This window comes from Excalfactoria chinensis, chromosome 2 (genome assembly GCF_039878825.1).
Source record: "Excalfactoria chinensis isolate bCotChi1 chromosome 2, bCotChi1.hap2, whole genome shotgun sequence".
In the NCBI taxonomy this organism is placed as follows: Eukaryota; Metazoa; Chordata; class Aves; order Galliformes; family Phasianidae; genus Excalfactoria; species Excalfactoria chinensis.
The window spans coordinates 110,677,777-110,696,003 of NC_092826.1; the positions used below are offsets into that span (position 1 = coordinate 110,677,777).

At 35.6% G+C, this 18,227-nt stretch overlaps 1 protein-coding gene across 3 annotated transcripts in view; it reads right to left on the reverse strand.

Annotated features, from left to right (window-relative positions):
* Positions 1–18,227, reverse strand: part of ZNF385D (zinc finger protein 385D) — a 372,690-nt gene that overhangs the window by 135,493 nt on the left and 218,970 nt on the right. Inside the window, exon 1 of one of the 3 annotated variants that reach the window (XM_072328233.1) lies at positions 9,746–10,033. The exons of the other annotated variants lie outside the window; for them this stretch is intronic. Coding sequence (XP_072184334.1) covers positions 9,746–9,767 — 22 coding nt within the window. The 5' untranslated portion in view covers positions 9,768–10,033. Of the gene's footprint in view, positions 1–9,745; positions 10,034–18,227 lie in introns of those variants that run through there. 3 annotated transcript variants of the gene reach the window in all.

Genomic DNA, 18,227 nt, shown 5'->3' on the forward strand with positions numbered 1-18,227 from the left:
AATTGAAACTCTTACTTTTCTGGGGACCATGGAAGTTTCTCAGCACGTTATGTCCAGTAACTGAAATCGAGTTCTAGCAGATCTATTAACACAGTCCAACTCTTTCCACAGTTCATTACAAATAATAATTACTTTCCGAATATTTCTTCCTTCACTGTGAAGAACAAATCTATCTCAGTAAAACAACATCAGCTCAATTTTTGCTAAAAAATTCTTTAACTTCTAAGAGATATTTTTTGGAACTGCTAACAGCTGCCACATATATATATCTCAACAAACTTCAAAAACAGCCCAACTTCTTTCAGAGAAAGTAGCGATATTACCTCAGATTCCATACATTATTTACTATAAATTGGCTTCAAAGATGGAAGAACCTGCAAAACTGGAGCTCTGCCTATCACAGGCTGCTTGGAACGATTCCTGTAAAGATTAACTTATCTACTTTTGTAAATATTCTTTAGTAACATTGGCAATTTATTACTGTTACCTTCCTAAAGTGGTCTAATAATTTAGAATTAACATTACATCTTTTTATTTTGTGAATTTGCAGATATTAGCTCAGCAGGAATCTCTCAGATACCTGACATAAAACATTTGTGATTCATCTGACAACACAATAAGGTCATTTGGTACTATTTCTGTTTCCAGGCTGGATGAATCTAAAGTGAGTTTTGTATTGCTGAAAATGTTGCCATAGCTTTTAATATAAAAAAAAAACAACAACAAAACATTTAATAAATTACTGTAAAGCACCACATAATTGTTTTATTTTATTTTGTGAACATACTTGTGAAGGAGTCTTCCCACTAGAAAAGCACAAAAAGCATAAACAAATCACACAAACATAGTTAGAACAAGTGGGGGAATGTTTTAGGAGCATGAAATGTTATTGTTCTTTTAATGCTAAGCATTATATGCCAATCTGAGAGACTTCCGTTCTGCTTTTGCTCACTATGTGTACTGCTTTAAGCATATTTGACTTTGAATAACTAAATTCAGTACACAGGACAACAAGAAATAAGAATTTGTTCTACACGTACTACCCTCCTAAATTCTATAGAGCTGTCTGCATGTCCACAGCAATGCATGTCACTGTTCATTTCCTTCACAAGGTTAATTTCAGGCTATCTACATAAATTTTCTTCTCTACATGCTGATGCTATGTGATGAAAATTTTGCTTCAAGTTAGTCACCAAGGGCAAAACAGAGCAGCCTTGCTTGGTCATCTGAGGGTGCTCATGTGCAATGGTGCAATCAGTACCATACTGCTGTAGCACAAGCATGCCACAAGGGTTTATCTTCTGCCTGCTTACCTTTGTCCAGCCAGCTGCAGAGTTTACATATGCTTCACTAAGGCTTTCCACAATCACATTACAGTGTATGTACACTGCTAAAGAGTCTTGAAATGTTACTTCGATTTTTTTTGTTTGTTTGTTTTGCTTTCAGTCTTTCACTGTTTGTTTTACTACGTATATAAATGAGTAAGCTCATTTATATGAATACACATACCTGCAGGGCTATTTATTTTGTAGCAGTGCCCTTGTATGACTGACTCTTTTTTTACCTTGAAAATCTGTTTATATTTGGAAGGTAATCTGCTGAATGCACTGGTAGAGAATATAGAAGTAAATGTCGATATGCTAATATGAAGGGTTATTCATCACATGAACACTGATCTGATGATAGGCAGGCATTTCTGCAAGGCAATACGCTTTCTATCCATTCTATCCATCATATCTAAAGAGATGCAGATGTCCAGCTGCTACTGAACTCCCAGACACCCAAATGGTGGGCTGTTAATTATCATTAAGTAGATTTGTCAGGTGCACCTAAGGAAAAGGCCATATTTGATATTCAATAAGAATATTGTAAAGAATTAATCATTACGTAAAGAAAAACAACAACAACAGGAAAAATACTGGGCACTGACAAACACATTGAAAATTGTTACTCCCACTTGATTGAAATGAAAAAAAAAATAATTCAGGATCTTTCTTAGTAAAAAAAGAAGGGGAATGATCACACTGTGGATCAGGGCTACTAAAAATTAAGCCTATAGAAATTAAATGTATTATTAAGAGGGTAATGTAAATGCTCTAGTACTGCATGTGAAGTGGAGAACTAAATAAGCAATTTTAAAAGGTAGACAGACTGTGGCCAGGACTGGTGAGACAAATGTTTGTAAATGATTACATAATGTCTTGAATGCTGAAAGCACATAAGTGTACTAGGAAAAACAAACAAACAAACACACACAAAAAAACCAACAAAACATTGAAATAGCTTCATAGAACCAACCAACCAATACTGTTGCAGCTGCTATGCCCTCAGACAGACAGAGAGACAAAAAGGAAAAGGTTTTAAAATAAACCAGCATGCAAACCAATTAATAGCCTGCTTGCCTTTTAGAACAAACACAGCAAAGTTAAGTAGGTTAGGTAAACCTTCATGTACACCTCTTCATTTTTACTTCTTAAAGAAATAAAAATGGCTACTGAAAATAACAGATGAAGGTTTGAAGCAAGGTTTGGGTTTGTTATTTTTTGTTTTCCTTTTTTCGTGTTCCAGGAAAGCTCACATAACCTCCACATTTGAAAAATTTGCTGCTTACAGCAGCATCATGTACTAGAAACAACAGCAAAGCAAAAAATCAGTGTACTTGTCATGCAATAGTCATATATCTGGTAAACAAAATACTCCTGATATCTGGCTGATTTTGACAGGAGGTGAGTAGATTGTTTTTCACACGTAAATACCAGTAAAAAGAAATCAAAACAAACAAACAAAACTAATTTGCTAAACATTACACTATAGACAGAAAAGAGCCCCGGGTTGCTACTGAAATATGACTTGGCTCTACAAGAAAAGCATTAATATTGCTTGCAGTGCCAAGCCTTGCTTCTTCCCCATCTCTTCCTTCCTTGTGCATTTAACAATAGCAATTCTTGCCAAGGTTTTTGTTTGTTTGTTTGTTTTTGTTTGTTTTGTTGTTGTCATTGTTTGTTTTGCCTTTTTTTCCCCCCTCCATTCAATATTGATCCCTAATTCAATGACGGGTAAATGTATTGGAAAATACTGCCATTATCTCTCTCCATCTTCATCAGTTACTATACTCTATAGTAAACAAACTGAGTAAACAAGGTCAACAGGAACAAAAGAAGCTAAGAAAAAATTCCTGGCTTTAATTTTGAATGGACTGGAATGTCTACCTACTTTTTCAATTACAGTACAAAGGTTAACAAATTATTATTGCAAAATAATAATCAAAGAGGAAATTAAGCCTAGATTTTTTTTTTTTTTTTTTCCCTTTGTTCTTCAGAAAGCCAAATTTTTAGACTTGTTTTCTGAAGCAGAAAATGAGGAAAGAAACTGTCAGTTTGCCCCATAAGCAATAAAACTTATGAGCATAAGTTTTAAGCAAAACTTATAACACCATAACAATACATCCTCCCAACCCCACAAAAAAAAACAAAAACAAATAAACAACAACAAAAAAAGCCAAAGGCTGTGATCCTAAGTATATACATATACTAAAATTTCAAATGGTGAGACGCTTCAAGTTAATGTCACTTTTGTATCTCCTGTAACTCTTTCAGAGATCAAGATATGCTACCATAATCCCAGGAGCTTTTCAAGCTTTACTTGAAAAAATAAGCGGTACATTTTGGTTTTAAATCAGTAGAGCATATTATATATAGCAAATTAGTTGGATGTGTATTAGAGCTGAGCCCATAGCAATGAGAGAATTCCCCATGATCTCTAACAACCACTTCCACCAGATTGTTGCGTTCTTAATAATTTTTATCTAACCCCAACTTTTTAAAATTACTTGCAGCCTTTGCAAGAGAGAACATTTGTTTAAATATTCTAGATAAGGATACAAAATATCTTACCATCTTTTCAAACTCCATGAAGTATTACATGGATATAATTTCAAAGCATTAAAAGAGACAAAACCATATTGTCAGAGATGTTAACATGAGGCAAAAGTGTTCAATAATTGAGCTTCCATAAAAGTCTCCCTTACAATTCCTATTTCAAATTACAGTTACATTTTCTCATTTTATATTTGATTCAGACCCTTGCCAACTTCTTTATGCTGTCATACCATACTTGTAACCAGAGATAATTATGCATATGTACAAAACAAACAAACAAACAAAACAAACAAACAAACAAAAAAACCCACAAAACTAAATAAATACTTCAAAGTGAATACGTCCATTAGCACTGGGCTAATGAATTGAAAGAAGTGGTCAACAAAACAAGCAAAGAGGTCTAAATATATAGGAATACACTCATAATGCAACTTGATGGAAAACATTTTTCACCTCCACATAAGCTCTGTAGGAACATACTGCTAAAAGCAGTGAGAATATACACTGATCTTACAGAATTTGGCTTGGAGGTGTTATGGTACAACACTGAAGAAGAGCAAAGACTCTGTCCACTTTTGATCCCATAAATTTGATTTAAGTACAAGCTCAGATACTTCAGGCTTTGATCTTTCTATCTAATCTCCTTTGCTGAACTTTCTCTGAATGTTACCAGTCTTGTATGCAATTTCAGCCGCAAAACTAATCTTTTCAGTATATTATATGTAATAACCACTTTTGAAAACTAAAGTTCTTATGGCCTTCACTGCATTTCAAAAATGTTTCATGATCTAATACCAAATTGAAATATTTATTTTATTAGGTTCTAATTCATTTAGTCTTTTTAAAGAACTATTACTATGTTTAGCTTAACGAACTTTAAAAAGTTTGGAAAGTATTCCTGGAATCCAATTAATGTTTTAGTAATTGCAAAAACTTCTAAGACTGCCATCAGATTATGAAACAAAATCCAAATTATATGGAAGGATATTTGCACGCAGGCGCCAAGAGACAGAAGCCACAAAACTCAGAAATAATTCTTCACTCAATCTCATTATTTTAAAATGTTATATAGAAAAAGATGTGAGCTATCATTTAGGAAAAAAAATAAAAATAAAAAAAATTTGAAAAGTAATGGAAGTGTGATGTTGCAAAGGAAATCTTAAAATATATTGTTTCAAATTCATGCTTCATTTCTTAACAGAAGAAAGACGAGTGTTGCGAAGAGGCGGAAGAAGGGATTCCACCATTACCCTGGTTAAAACATGGATGGACAGAAGCATATTCACATGCTCATATGCATAGACATTTCTGTTGTAAGATCTTCATATAGAGCCATTGTGATCTATTTTTCACTACTGAAGTCATAAACCATTAGTCATGATTTTAGTTTTGTAGTAGTTCTGACACTCATAAAAAGGGTAACAGTGGGAGTCAGATTTATGTTTGTAAAATAGTGAAATTAGTTTTAATTCATGGCAGTGTACTAGAGGTATTTTAAATGATCAGTTTCCACAACAGAATTTAAAGGGATGTAACCTAATGCAGAACAGTCCAAATAATCTTCAACAGGATTTGTTTTTTTTAATTGTTGCTGTTACATATATTTATATTAATCGTTATTCAGTGTTTCAAGATAAGAACTTCACTGCCCAGAAAACTGTAAAATTTCAAGTACAAACATAAGGCTCCCTCAGATTTTTTTTTTGCTTCTGTACATTGGCTTGCTCAGCTGAATTCTTCTGTCACTTTCAACATACATTCCATATTTACTACACTTTCTTATTGCAGATGGCTGGTGATAAAGCAGAGTACAGTTCATAATCCAGTATATGCATTTCTCAAAACACTTTAAAAGCATAGCCTTATCATCACTGATTCATCCTGTCTTAAATGAAGACAAACAGAAATGCAGCGAAAGGCCTCTGCAGTGTCTAACTGAAGAAGAGAGCATAACCTCCTAAGAACAAACTGGTGACAACTAAATAATTTCACTAAAACTGCTGAAACGGGTTATTTTGGTTGTTTGGTTTGTACAATGCGTGTTTTCTTTAAAGAGGTAGTGAGATTTGGGTGTGGGGGATATTTTTTCTTCCATGACTCATCCATCATGAATCTCTTCTACAAGAAAGTGTTCCAGAAATAAAAAGTGATACTCAGAATAGTAGCATGTATGCAGATGAATTACTACACTCTATAATATTAGCTCAAAAAAAAAAAAAACAAAACAAAACAAAAAAAAAAAAAAAACACTGAAAATGAAAACAGCTAACATGCAAGCAGAAATATAGTGGCATTTTCAGGCAAAATTTGATTGTGTTATGGGTTGTCTTTTATCCCATACAATACTCATTTCTACCCTGATATATTAGATTTCATGTATAATGTGGATGGAAACACTGACCACAGAAGTTACTTAAACCAGTAATTTGTCCACAAGTGGCAGAGAACAGCAACATAAACAAACAAAGAAAAAGAAGATGGACTTTGGGAGCTCACAGTCACTCTATAAGATTCCATTCTCCCTTTTTTATTGGTTGCTTTTTTGTTTGTTTGTTTGTTTCTTCAGTAAGAACCAGGTATTGAGATGTGGGGGGCGGTAACCTGGTGATGGACAGGATTGGTTTTGTTTTCAACTCCATTAAGGGTTTACTGAGCTTTCAAGAGCAGTGTCTTGTAACTGCAGTATCACCGCAGTGCTTCCTTCAGTGGGTGACCGCCACATACCGTGGAGATGTACAGCACATACAAAAAGCTCTCCCCCATCCCCATGCAGCTTGGGAAGAGAGGAGGCACTTTTCACCCACCCTTGTCCCAGCACAAGACAAGCCCACCCCATCCAGGAATGGGACCAACGAATTGCACTGGCAAAGCAGCTGAGCTGAGGCAGTGGTGGCCATAGGACCTTTTATGGCAGAGGTGGAAGTGTACAGCTACGTGCACCCAGTGGCCACAACAGAGCCTTCATATGAGCAGAGGTTATCACTTCGTACCGACAGCTACCCACCGTTACTCCTCTCTAGTCTGCTGAGAACAGTCACAAGTGACTTATACCTTACTCTAATTTACCAGCTTAATGATAAATGCACGCAAAAGTTGCTTTGTGGGGACATATTTATGTTCTTAAGTGTAAAACGTCTACCTACTGAAGCATGTAACAGATATTTATTGTTTTCATTGGCTTTTGGCTTACCCTATAAACATATTACATCATTTTGTAGAATTTTTATTATTATTAAAATTCCACATTTCTGTTCAACTCAAGATGATGAATGCAAAACCAAAAGAATAAGTAACAAATGTATCCACGGTGACCAAACAGCAGGCTCTAAAGCACAACACAGGGAGTGAAAACTAGCAATTACTGAAGCCACTCCATCAAAATTCCAGTGCAACAGAAAAGAAAGGCGTACGTAATTAGATGGATCACCATTAGTTTAATTATTTGAAGGCTCTGCTCAAATACTAGAATATATATTACTTCAGCCCCAAATCTTCCAAGCTACGCATTTAAAGAGAGCAAGAGACCCCATAATTGATTTCAGAATTCAGTAACTTTTCTCTCTGATGTTACCGAAACTCACTTCATCCACTAACATTTTCTACATATGAATAATATTTTCAGAGGACTAGGTTTACTTTCCATTTCTTTACTTGCCTCAGCCTTGTATGCAGGTTAACCACAACACTACATTACATCAGTACCAATTAGACAAGAAAACCCAGAAAAACAAGATGCATAAAAACATGTCTTTTTTTTTTTCCCCTTCCTATACTTTAGGTGGCTTAATATCAGCATGCATAACTACCCCAGAATTCTTTACTAACTGAAAGGATTTTTTTCCTTCCAGTAAAAATAAAAATCTGATATTGCCAAGATGATGGCTATAGTAATTTCAAGTCAGCATGGACGCGTGATGTATGCGGTCTAGCTTTCGCTTGGATTTGTGCAATGCTGCTTTGTGCAAGCACTGTTACAACAGAGACAGGTGAGATTACAGACACTCTGGTTTCTCACAGGCATACCAGGAAAACACCAAGAACAGACACAGGTAATTATTATCCCTATTAGATCATGCTTCGTCATGCAAAAGACAGAAAAGAGATTGTTCATTTAAAATTTAAAGAAGCTTCAGACTGAATACTGCACACTGAAAACCTGCCTAGCAGAAACTTTTAGCTCTGCTCTCAAAAGTGAGATTTCCTACAATACAAGGTGAGCACAACCCAGTTTGTTCCAATTAAAATCTTGTTTTACAGGAGAAAATAAATGAACACACTAACAGGATTCTGTGTTTTCGAAAGAAATAAGAGGAACTGAGCTTATTTTGGTGTTAAGTGTTTCTGAAAAAGAATAAAATTAAACGCTGTCCAACTAACATAGACCTAATAGTCTAACCCACATAACTTCTGGTAACAGGAACTTCTGTCATAATCATTCAAGCAATTGCAGAACTGTTTGTTAATAAATAAATAAATAAACCCATACATCCCATAAAATCATATTAAAAGGTAGAAAAATAAAATAAAATAAAATAACTAAACAGAAAAAAAAAAAAGAACCTAACATCACACGTTTTGTAACACTGATGAGATCTAATCCAAATTACTCAAACCTAAAACCAACACTTGGATATTCTTCCTCAGTCTTTGGAAAATGTAGTAATGCTAAAACATTGCAAATTCATCTTCACAAGGAACTTGGAAGAGTTCTGAAAACTCAGCCAATTTTTTTTTCTTTTTTTTTTTTTTTTCTTTTTTCTTCTGTTTGGGCAGTTTACAACAAAAAACAATCCGATGGGTTTCTCTACTAAAGATCCCCCATTATTTTCAGTTTTATGAAAACAAGAAATAATAATGCCTAGCATGTCATGGAGCACAATATTTGCACAAGAAGGCTCAAAATATTATGGAAATGCTTCTCATACAGCTTGAAGGGAACTCTTGATTCAATATTTAATGAAATTGAGTAAGCTGCTGGATGTCCCAGAAAACCCCCCAACTCCGCTGTGCACTCATTTAATATATTATGCAGTTATAAATTAACACGGAGGCTAGATGGGTCTTCAAGCAGCCAGGAGTAGTATCTTTTCCAGAATGGCACTTTATTTTTGATTTTATTTTCTGCAATTGAGCAGCCTGAACTGGCAGCATTATATTGTAATCGTACATTCCAACCCAGTACTGCAGCACTACATTGCTTAGGCATAGCTCTATGCTCCAGCATGTTTTTAGGATATGCAGCCAGCCCAGCTGTAAGGCTGAGGAAGATTTCCATCAAGCAACAAGACTAAACTCTGCACAAATATTTTACAGCTCCGAGACCTCTAAAGGCTTAAAATAATATGTATTTTGTGTTATGTTGTACCAGAAGCAAACTCCACATTGGTGATCTGCATAACGCAGAGTAGTCAGAAAACACCCCTCTGCACATAAAGCACTGTTTCTTCTCCGTGTCTTTACATTCTTCAAACTAAAAGCTGAATGAAATCCTAACACTAACTGTGCCTCCAAACCAAAATCAGTGCAGTAGCTCACCCATTTCATTAAGTTCGTCTAAAACTTCCCATGCCTCCCAGTGATTTGTCTTCCCCTCTCAGCAGATGAAACACAAGTTCATTTAAAACAAACCGAGGATGATTTCATCCAATTTAGCTTATTTTCAAAGCTTCTCAGACTAAGCGGTAACCCATTCAAACAGAAAATTTCCCAGACAATGGAATCCTTTCAAACTGCACAGCCAATATGATTTCCTAGTTGTCAGTCTTAGGTGTGCGTCGGCACGAAATGTTCCTGAATCAGAAATTTATAATAATCACTCCTATTGATAATACGAGCAGAAGCAGAATTACATCACAGTTAACACTTACCAAAATACATTATGTTTCTCATTAATCATGCAGTCAGGATCCCACCGCTGTGTATTCAGCATTAGCTCCCGCACAGGGCTGACATGTAAAACAGAGCTCTTTCATTCTACATTATGTGGAAATTTCCCAGCATAAGAAGCGTGAGCGAGCAGTGTGCCTCCTCAGGATGAGCGCTTTGCAGGCAGTCTTCTTATCCCTGATACAATCCCTGTCTGATTTAGCATTTACTCCGGCTGCATGCTGCACTGCCCATTCTTACTGTAATCTGACTCCTCCTTCTGATGTCCTTGCTGTGCCTGTGACATCAGGACTAGGAGTACTACAAACAGATCTTTTCTTTACCAAGCTCGCAATGAGGTGCTCTAATATCCTGCTTAATGTAACGCTGGATTGGAAGGAAAAAAAAAAAAAAAAAAAAAAAAAAAAAAAGAGGAAAAAAGAGGAAAAAAAAAGAAGCCCTTCTAAAATCGTATAGTTTGTTTTTTTCTGTGTGCTTTTTTTTTTTGTTTGCTTGTTTTTTTAGACATTGCACTCAGTGACATAACGTGCTCAATTACATAATAGATTGAAGAGACAAAGTGTATGTTGTTAACTTATTTTTCTGTGAAGGACGGGCTCCAAGAGAGCCCCAAGTGCCCTGATTTTCCAACTGCACAATAAAGATGCTTGGCACTTTGCAAAATCACCTTCCCTGGGACTTCTCATTTCCTTTACTTCTTTGTTTTTTTGTTTGTTTGTTTGTTTTTTTAAATCATTGGTTCCATATCAAGAAATGATTTTAACCCAAGCGTTGATGAAGTCCAGGCCATTTCTATTTTTAAAATGGAACAGACAAATACATTGTTCAATTTCTATGGAGTCAAACTGATTTTTAAAACTAAGATTTCTTCACCTCAATAACAAAGCGTGAGGACAGGAGATATGTGGCAGCGAAGATTTGTAATGGAGTTTACAACCTTTCACCCTCTGGGTCTCTGGTTCCTTCCCAGTCCAGGTTGATAAGTCATTAGCAGCTGGTAGCTATTTTATTGTGCTGTGACAAATGGAGCGGTCCTAAGATTCTTGTAAATAGGTCCCCACACAGTCCCTGCTGCTTTAAGAACTGATACGTTTGCTGGCAGCTACAGAGGAAGAAAGACCAAACACCTGGGTTTGGCGTGGATCTGATATGCACTCTCATGGCAGTGTGACAAAGGCTATGTGGTCTGTATTTATGTACATGTTATACAACATCTATGAATCAATAGAGTACATTGGTTTCCTGCAGTCAGCCTGGCATCTATCACTGATAATACAGTTAAACTAAATAAAGGTAAAAAATAATCGACAGTATGCTGAAGTGTTTATTTCATTATAATAGAATCTAATGGGATGAATGCTTTCATTCCACAGGAAAGAGGATGACAGGTATAATTCATTTAAATTTCCATTTCTTATTTGTGAAAGCTCCACACAATAACTACAATTTTCTGAGGTCCAAACATTTAGGGCAAAATTATCCCACCAACACAGAAGCTAAGGAGTGCTCCAGTTGCAGCAGAACAGTACAGGCAACGGCACAAATGTACACCACTGCTACACATCCTTCAGCAACAGGACTCCACATCATTGTGCTCACAGGGTTTTATGCAAACTACATCACCAAGATTAAACAAAATGCCAGAAATGGGGCATGGATTTAAGTCATGTCCTTCACTGTCAGTTCCACAGTTCTCTATTTCTGAGATATAGCTTTTCCCTGTTCCCCTTCTTATTTCAACAGCCCCCCTGAGAAGAAGCATGCCTGAAATGAGAGCACTACCCTTCCCCCAGATAAACTCAGTCTAATCTGCTTCACAACCAACAAGCTAAGGGGTTGTAGTGCATATGGCAGAAAGACAATGATTTCTCACATGGTTCAAACCAGACAATAGCAAATTAAGTTGACTAAATCCTAAATCATAGTGAATTATATTGAATATTAGCTAGAAATAATGGCCTCAGTTTTGACTAGAGAAACTGGGACAGTGGGTATCAGCAGTTATTCAGGGTACTTTACACCATTTCATCATTAAAATGCATACTGACTTCCAATATACAAGGAAGTGCACCTCACTATAAGAGAAAAAAAAACAACACAGTTTATAAACCTGGTTTAAAATACCTCAGCTGAGCGATTCCAATGACTTCTGAGCCATAAGTATAAGCTATTAGGAGCCTTCTGCAGTACAAATATTCCCTCCCTTCCTTTCCCAGAGCATAAAAGCTCAGAGAATCATTTCTCTGTGAAACAACCCTCCAGTTCTTTTAGCTCTGAAGCACTTTTGCAGGGCATTGCATGATGTGCTTCAGGACACGTTGAGCCCTCCCAGACAGGCAGACATACTGCGTAACCATCAGTCTGTTTATGATGTTGCAGAAAGACTCAGGATTACTTGATCTGGAGTTAGACCTGAAAAGTAGGCTATCTCTTGCCTAGGTGCTCCTAAAACCTTGCACATGTTACTAAGCCGTGGTGCCTCTTGGCCAGCTGAGAACGTGGGTGCAGACAACTCATGATTGCACAGACATACCATTAGAAGCCAAGCAGCAGCTGTATTGCTTTTAAGTAACCTTTCACTATCTGGCTGCTATGTTGAAGCATCTGTACCAATTCTGTGATATCTAACAGCTGGCCAGCTCCTCAATAAGTGTAAATCATCAAAGAACTGAATTGTAGAATGGTTTAGATTGGAGGAGGACCTTAAAGATCATCTGGTTCCAATTCCATTGCCATGGTCAGAGTTTCCAAATAGGCCAACAATATTCTTCAGTACCTGGTTGTGAGTATTACTTATATGTATATTCAGCATTTTAAGATGTAAAGTCAGAGAAAGAACCATCTCCATTTCCCATATTGCATTGCATTACAACAAGCATAAAATTACAATAAACCTATAACCAAAGTAGCTAAATCAAAACAAAGAAAGTTGCATTTATTTGCACTTCACCTATGGAACAAATGCAACAGAACAAAGAAAGTTGCTGGTGGTCTCTCCTGGAAAGTCTTAACAGTTCAATTTCACATATTCCACATCAAATTCTGCTTTCATTTACATACATAAAACAGATAAATTGCAAAAAGCTCAGCAAGTGTTAGTTCAGTAGCTGTAAACCAGAACAGTAGGTGTTTTAACTTAAGCACTGAAAACTCTTCTGAACACTACTGCTGTATAGTGAGGAGCAGCAAACACTTGTGTGAGTCTGGAGATGTGAGTATACACAGTCTGGGCATGCAGAATCATGCAGAGTGAATGAGCAAAACAACCCACGATGTCAGCACACAGTGTAAACTCTCAATCATCAACAAGCTAGCACAGGCTAGCTGGCATTTAGCTTTGCTACAGACTCAGGTCAAGTGTAAAATTATCATATTTTCAGGCATATTTCACCCATAAAGAAAACCCCCTCCAAACCCTGCAATTCAGCAATAATACAGACATAACAGGAAAAAAATATTTTAACAGAAAAAATATACATAACTACCCCACATACTATTTCTGATAGGCTGTTTCTACTTGAATAAATGTTTTGTTGTTTCTGGGTTGTTGTTTTTTTTTGTTTTTGTTTTTTTTCCCCCCTTCCACCTAATAATAACTCTGCTGCCCTTTGGCAACCTCACTTTGGTAAAGAGCAAAATTTCCAGAAATGCAAACTACTCCAAAATTCATTACCTTCTTGAAAATTAGCAAAAAAACAAACTGAGAGCACACACTGCTGTGCATACAAGCACAGCATGCATCCTGCGTTTCTCCAGAGATGGTAAATCTACAGGTTACCCCCCACATGTGACTTGGAGTAGAGCCAAAAAGAACATTCTTGGGAACTGTCTGCACTATCTACGCTTTCTGATTTTTATCTATCCACTGATTTACACAATGCCTCCTTAGCAAGTATCAAAACCACTAGCAGGCACGTCTATTGCAGAGACTAATTAATATTTAATATTAATGCACCCAGTTAATTCCCTAGGATTCCTGGAAAACTCTATTCCAGTCTCGAACTCTCCCAGGGGGCAATTAATATGAAATTTATACCCAGACTCTTACCAGTTGGATTTGATGAATTTCAATTAGTGAGGCTGACCACAAACCTATTCTTGCAAATGTAGTAGTACATCCAGGGACTCTTTGCTGGCAGAAAGGCAATAGTTGGCAACAAAATACAGTAGTGATACATTTTAAGTTTATGGATCTTATATTGTAGGTTCATGCACCTGTAAGGTTTCCAGATCTTTTCTGAATAAATTTTATCTACTGTGACTGCTATTAAGAACAAAAATGTTTTATGCAAACTTTTGCTTTGAAAATACATGGAAGAAGCAACCCAAATCATGCTTACCCAACACACCCCTGATCTTAAGGATTCTTGAAGACAAAGTAGGGCGAGAACTTCTGAGTAATTTAGAAATCAATGTATTACAGATATTTCATTCCTATTAGTACTACAGTAACCAAAGTTCTGAGATATAAGACAGCAAAAACACCACGGTTTTATTAGGTTCCAAACGTTATCAGAGAAGTTTCTAATCATGCATATTCTTGTGCCTAAAGTCAAATATACTCAGTATCTTTGCTAGAAATTTGGTTTGTTTATATTTTGAGGCCTTATGGAGTAGTTTAAGACATACTTCACAATAATGCAGATTTGTGATTCATTATTAATCCCTTGAGGTTATGCTAAAGGATAAGAAGGAAAAGAGCAAATTTTGATTGTATGTTTTAAATTATCCATTGAGGCTCATCTTTGGTTTTGTACTTTCTCCACAGGATAAAACTAGCAAATGTGTTTTTTATCCTTGACTCAAAAGTGTCAGTTCTGGAAATCTGAAATATTTGTCACCATGAATACCATTTAACTGCAGTAGTACCCAAAGGAACTCTGAACTGCCACATGTGAATACAACTGGAGGAACTTAATTAATCTTCCTGTCACTTCCATGATGCTTTTCATTAGTTTAAGCTGTTATCTGATCAACTGCTCCACTCTCTATTGGAAATGGCTAACCAGAACCTCTTACAAAAGCATTTTCAAGAAGTAAACATAGACTCACCTTTGATTCTGAGAGTCTTTAACAGTCTTTGTTGTGCAGACTTATCAATTCAGTATCGGTACTTTCAGCACTCTTGTTTTTATGCAACTGGAATTTTCTACATATGAAACTAAGAAAGTGCAAGAAGTATCAATATGCCTCCCTACAAGCTTAAAGCTAGTACTTACAGCACATTGCAATTTGAACACAATATGACATGGCAACTGACAGGTTATATTTTTCTGAATTTCTTTTGCATTAATTGAATAATTACACATATATAAATTAAAAAAAAAAAAATACACAAAAAAAATTGATAAACAGAAAACTACAACATAACACCAAAACAACACTTCAGGCACTATCTATGCTTGTTTAAATGCCTCATAAGCATGTGCCAAGACCTAAGATGACAATTGCGAACAAATATACAGCTGCTACAGAAAGTTCTTTGACAAGTATATTGATAATAACTGTAAAGAGGAGGATTGTCCTAAAAGCAAGTTTTTCTGATTTCTTGTCAAATAACGTTTTAATAATAGTAACAACAACAACAAAAACAGCCACACACACACCAAAAACAAAACAAAACAAAAAAAACATTTGTTTTATTCTTTGAACATCAGAACTAACACTCTACTGTTTTGCAACGTAACTAAATATTTATCACAAAAATGAGGCATTTTACGCTCACCTTTCATAAATTTATAATACCTAAACTTAAGCTTATAATTCCAGATATTGCACTGAGAATTTCTAGAAAGCTTTAGAACTGTGGATTCTTCTTAGGTCCCTGATACAATCCATTCATAAACCAGACCTGTGTTTGGTATTCCTGCTTGTGATATCTTGAATTACTTAAATTTGGCATGTAGCAATTCTGTTTATTAGCCATTTCTTAATCAGATGTGTACATACCTTATGCTATAAGGTGCATTCGTTTAAAAGAAAACAGTGGCCAAAAATATGCATGTCTATCATTTCTCAAATTATCAACTGAATGACAAATCTGGAGCACCAAAATCAGATAGGACATGGTGAATTGTCATTTCAATTGTCTGCTTAATTTCAGTTAAATTAAAACAACTAACATTTATTGCACTCTTATTTACAGTCCATTTCCTTTGCTCAAAAAACATAGCAACATGAGTATTGCAAAGATATCAGTTACATTTTCAAATACCAACACATCATTATTGATTCTCTAATATCATGCAGTATGTCCTGTTTTGTCTTGTTTTACTACTGTTTTTTATTTTATTTTTTTTTTCCCTCATTGTAAGAAATCATATGAATGAAATTGGGATCTTAGCTGAATAGTTTAGATCTTCAAAATAAAAATTACCCAGACCTATTGATTTTAAAATGCCTTTAATTTGAGTAGCTGCTGCTTGATATATTCCTTTCTTCCAGACATTTTGGTACCTCAGCATACTCATGACATGAGGACTGTATCAAGCATTTTTCATAATGCAGAATAAAAATATTTAACATTTATGATCTTTCAAATCACTCTTAACAATCTTACTATCTCCATCTAGTGGCTTATACTATTAGGAACTTTGTTCTTAGTACTTTCTAAAAACTTCTTATTGACCTTAGCCTTGCCAACAGATTTTTCATTTCCTGTTTTTGGCTTCTCCTATAAATTTTCCATACTTCTTACTTCTAATTTATATTGATTACTATCCGTTTCCTCTTTTATCATTTTGCCAAGTTTTTTTCTTTCTTTCTTTCTTGTTCTTAGCTTGTTTTGCAGCTGAACCAGAGCAGGCTTTAAGCCAAGGTTTTCCATTCTCTGGACATGAAATTATGTTTTTAGTCATCTAATGACCTGTAGTTATTTAAAGAAGTATCATTTTTCCTCCTAAGTCATTTTCTAATAATTTCTTCCCAAATAGTTCTGATCCTAATTTTACTTTACGAAATATTTTAATCCATATTATGTTGCTCCTATAGGTATCTCTCTGCAGGTAGTTCTGTTACTCCGCTGTACTAGAGGGGTATCAACATTTAATCTAAATTAAATGTCAAACTTTTAATCAGCTACAGTTAGGCAGGAAAAAATTCATCTCCAGTAGCTATTAAACAATCTAGCTATGCTTATAGAAAAAGTTGCATAAATGTCCCAAAAAATATTTCGGCCAACATGCTATTATCAAAGGAAATGCTAGTTGAAGATGAGAAATCTGCAATATGTCAAAAATTGATATACTGTGCAAAAAGAGGGGGAAGATGAAATGGCAGCAGTAAAGGTGGCCATTTGAGGGTGTAAAAAGATTCAAGTTGCAGTAGAGTACTCAATTTTTTATGAGAAAAGCCTGGCAAAATTGTATTGGCTTTATTCATATCAATCTAGAATTTGATTCACATATATGTGTAAGCATTTTTTTGGTTCAACACATCAGCTTCGTGGTAATGTATAAGAAAAAAAAAATAATGCAGAGAAATTATCAGCCATATTTATTTTTTCTGTAGTAGATTTCAAGTGAAGTGGTATTCAGCTCAGAGACTGACACCTAGGTTTTTACATCTGCATGCTGTGCCCACCTGTGAGCTGGATGTCACAGTCAATAGAGATCAGATTGATGCAGTAAATAAAGACACAATACTTATTTACCTCAACCAGAAGTGCACAGCTACATGTACTCAGTTGCCTGAGTAGCTGTCTAGAATCCGTTATATTGACTAGACTTTCATTGATCTAAACGGGAGCTTAGACACCTAATTCATTTGTGGACTCATATAGACAAACACCTAACTTTATATGCCCTGATATGTAGGCTGAAAAGTAGCCAGCAAATCTTTTAAAAGAGTTGGAACCCCTGCAGATCAGTCACTTCCACTGAAATTCAGCTCCATGTGGGTTCATTGCTGCAACTACCAACTGTGCTCAACAACACTAAGCAGCAATTTAGAACAGAACGTGAAGAACACCTGCAAGTGAAACCAGCATGAAATTCATATAAGAATTGAATTATCTCCTAACAGTTTGGGATTACCGATATCATTAGTTTCTTCAATGCCTGAGAAAATTTCCTGAGATTAATCTGTCTCAATTTTTCATCTAATACAAAGCACAAAGATCAAAAACACCTTTATTTCTGCAGAAAGTCCCATTCTCAGATGGCCCAGCTGGCATCTCTTACAATAAATAAGTTCCATTGGAATTCCTGTGGATTAACATATGCTATTCATGCTTACTATCAGAAACAGAGGGAGAAAGTGGGAGTATTCCACAAAACACCTGTATAGCTATTTAGGGTTAATAGTGAAAATACCAAGATCTTAAGATCATCCAGGAACAATCAATTTGTTTTGAACTAGAAATGTTCCTGTACTCTTCTCCCATAAGAAGAAAGGGAAAAAGAAGTTACTGTTTTCTTGCACTTTATCAGGGATGTTCAAATACAGTCCTACCTGGTTTGTAAT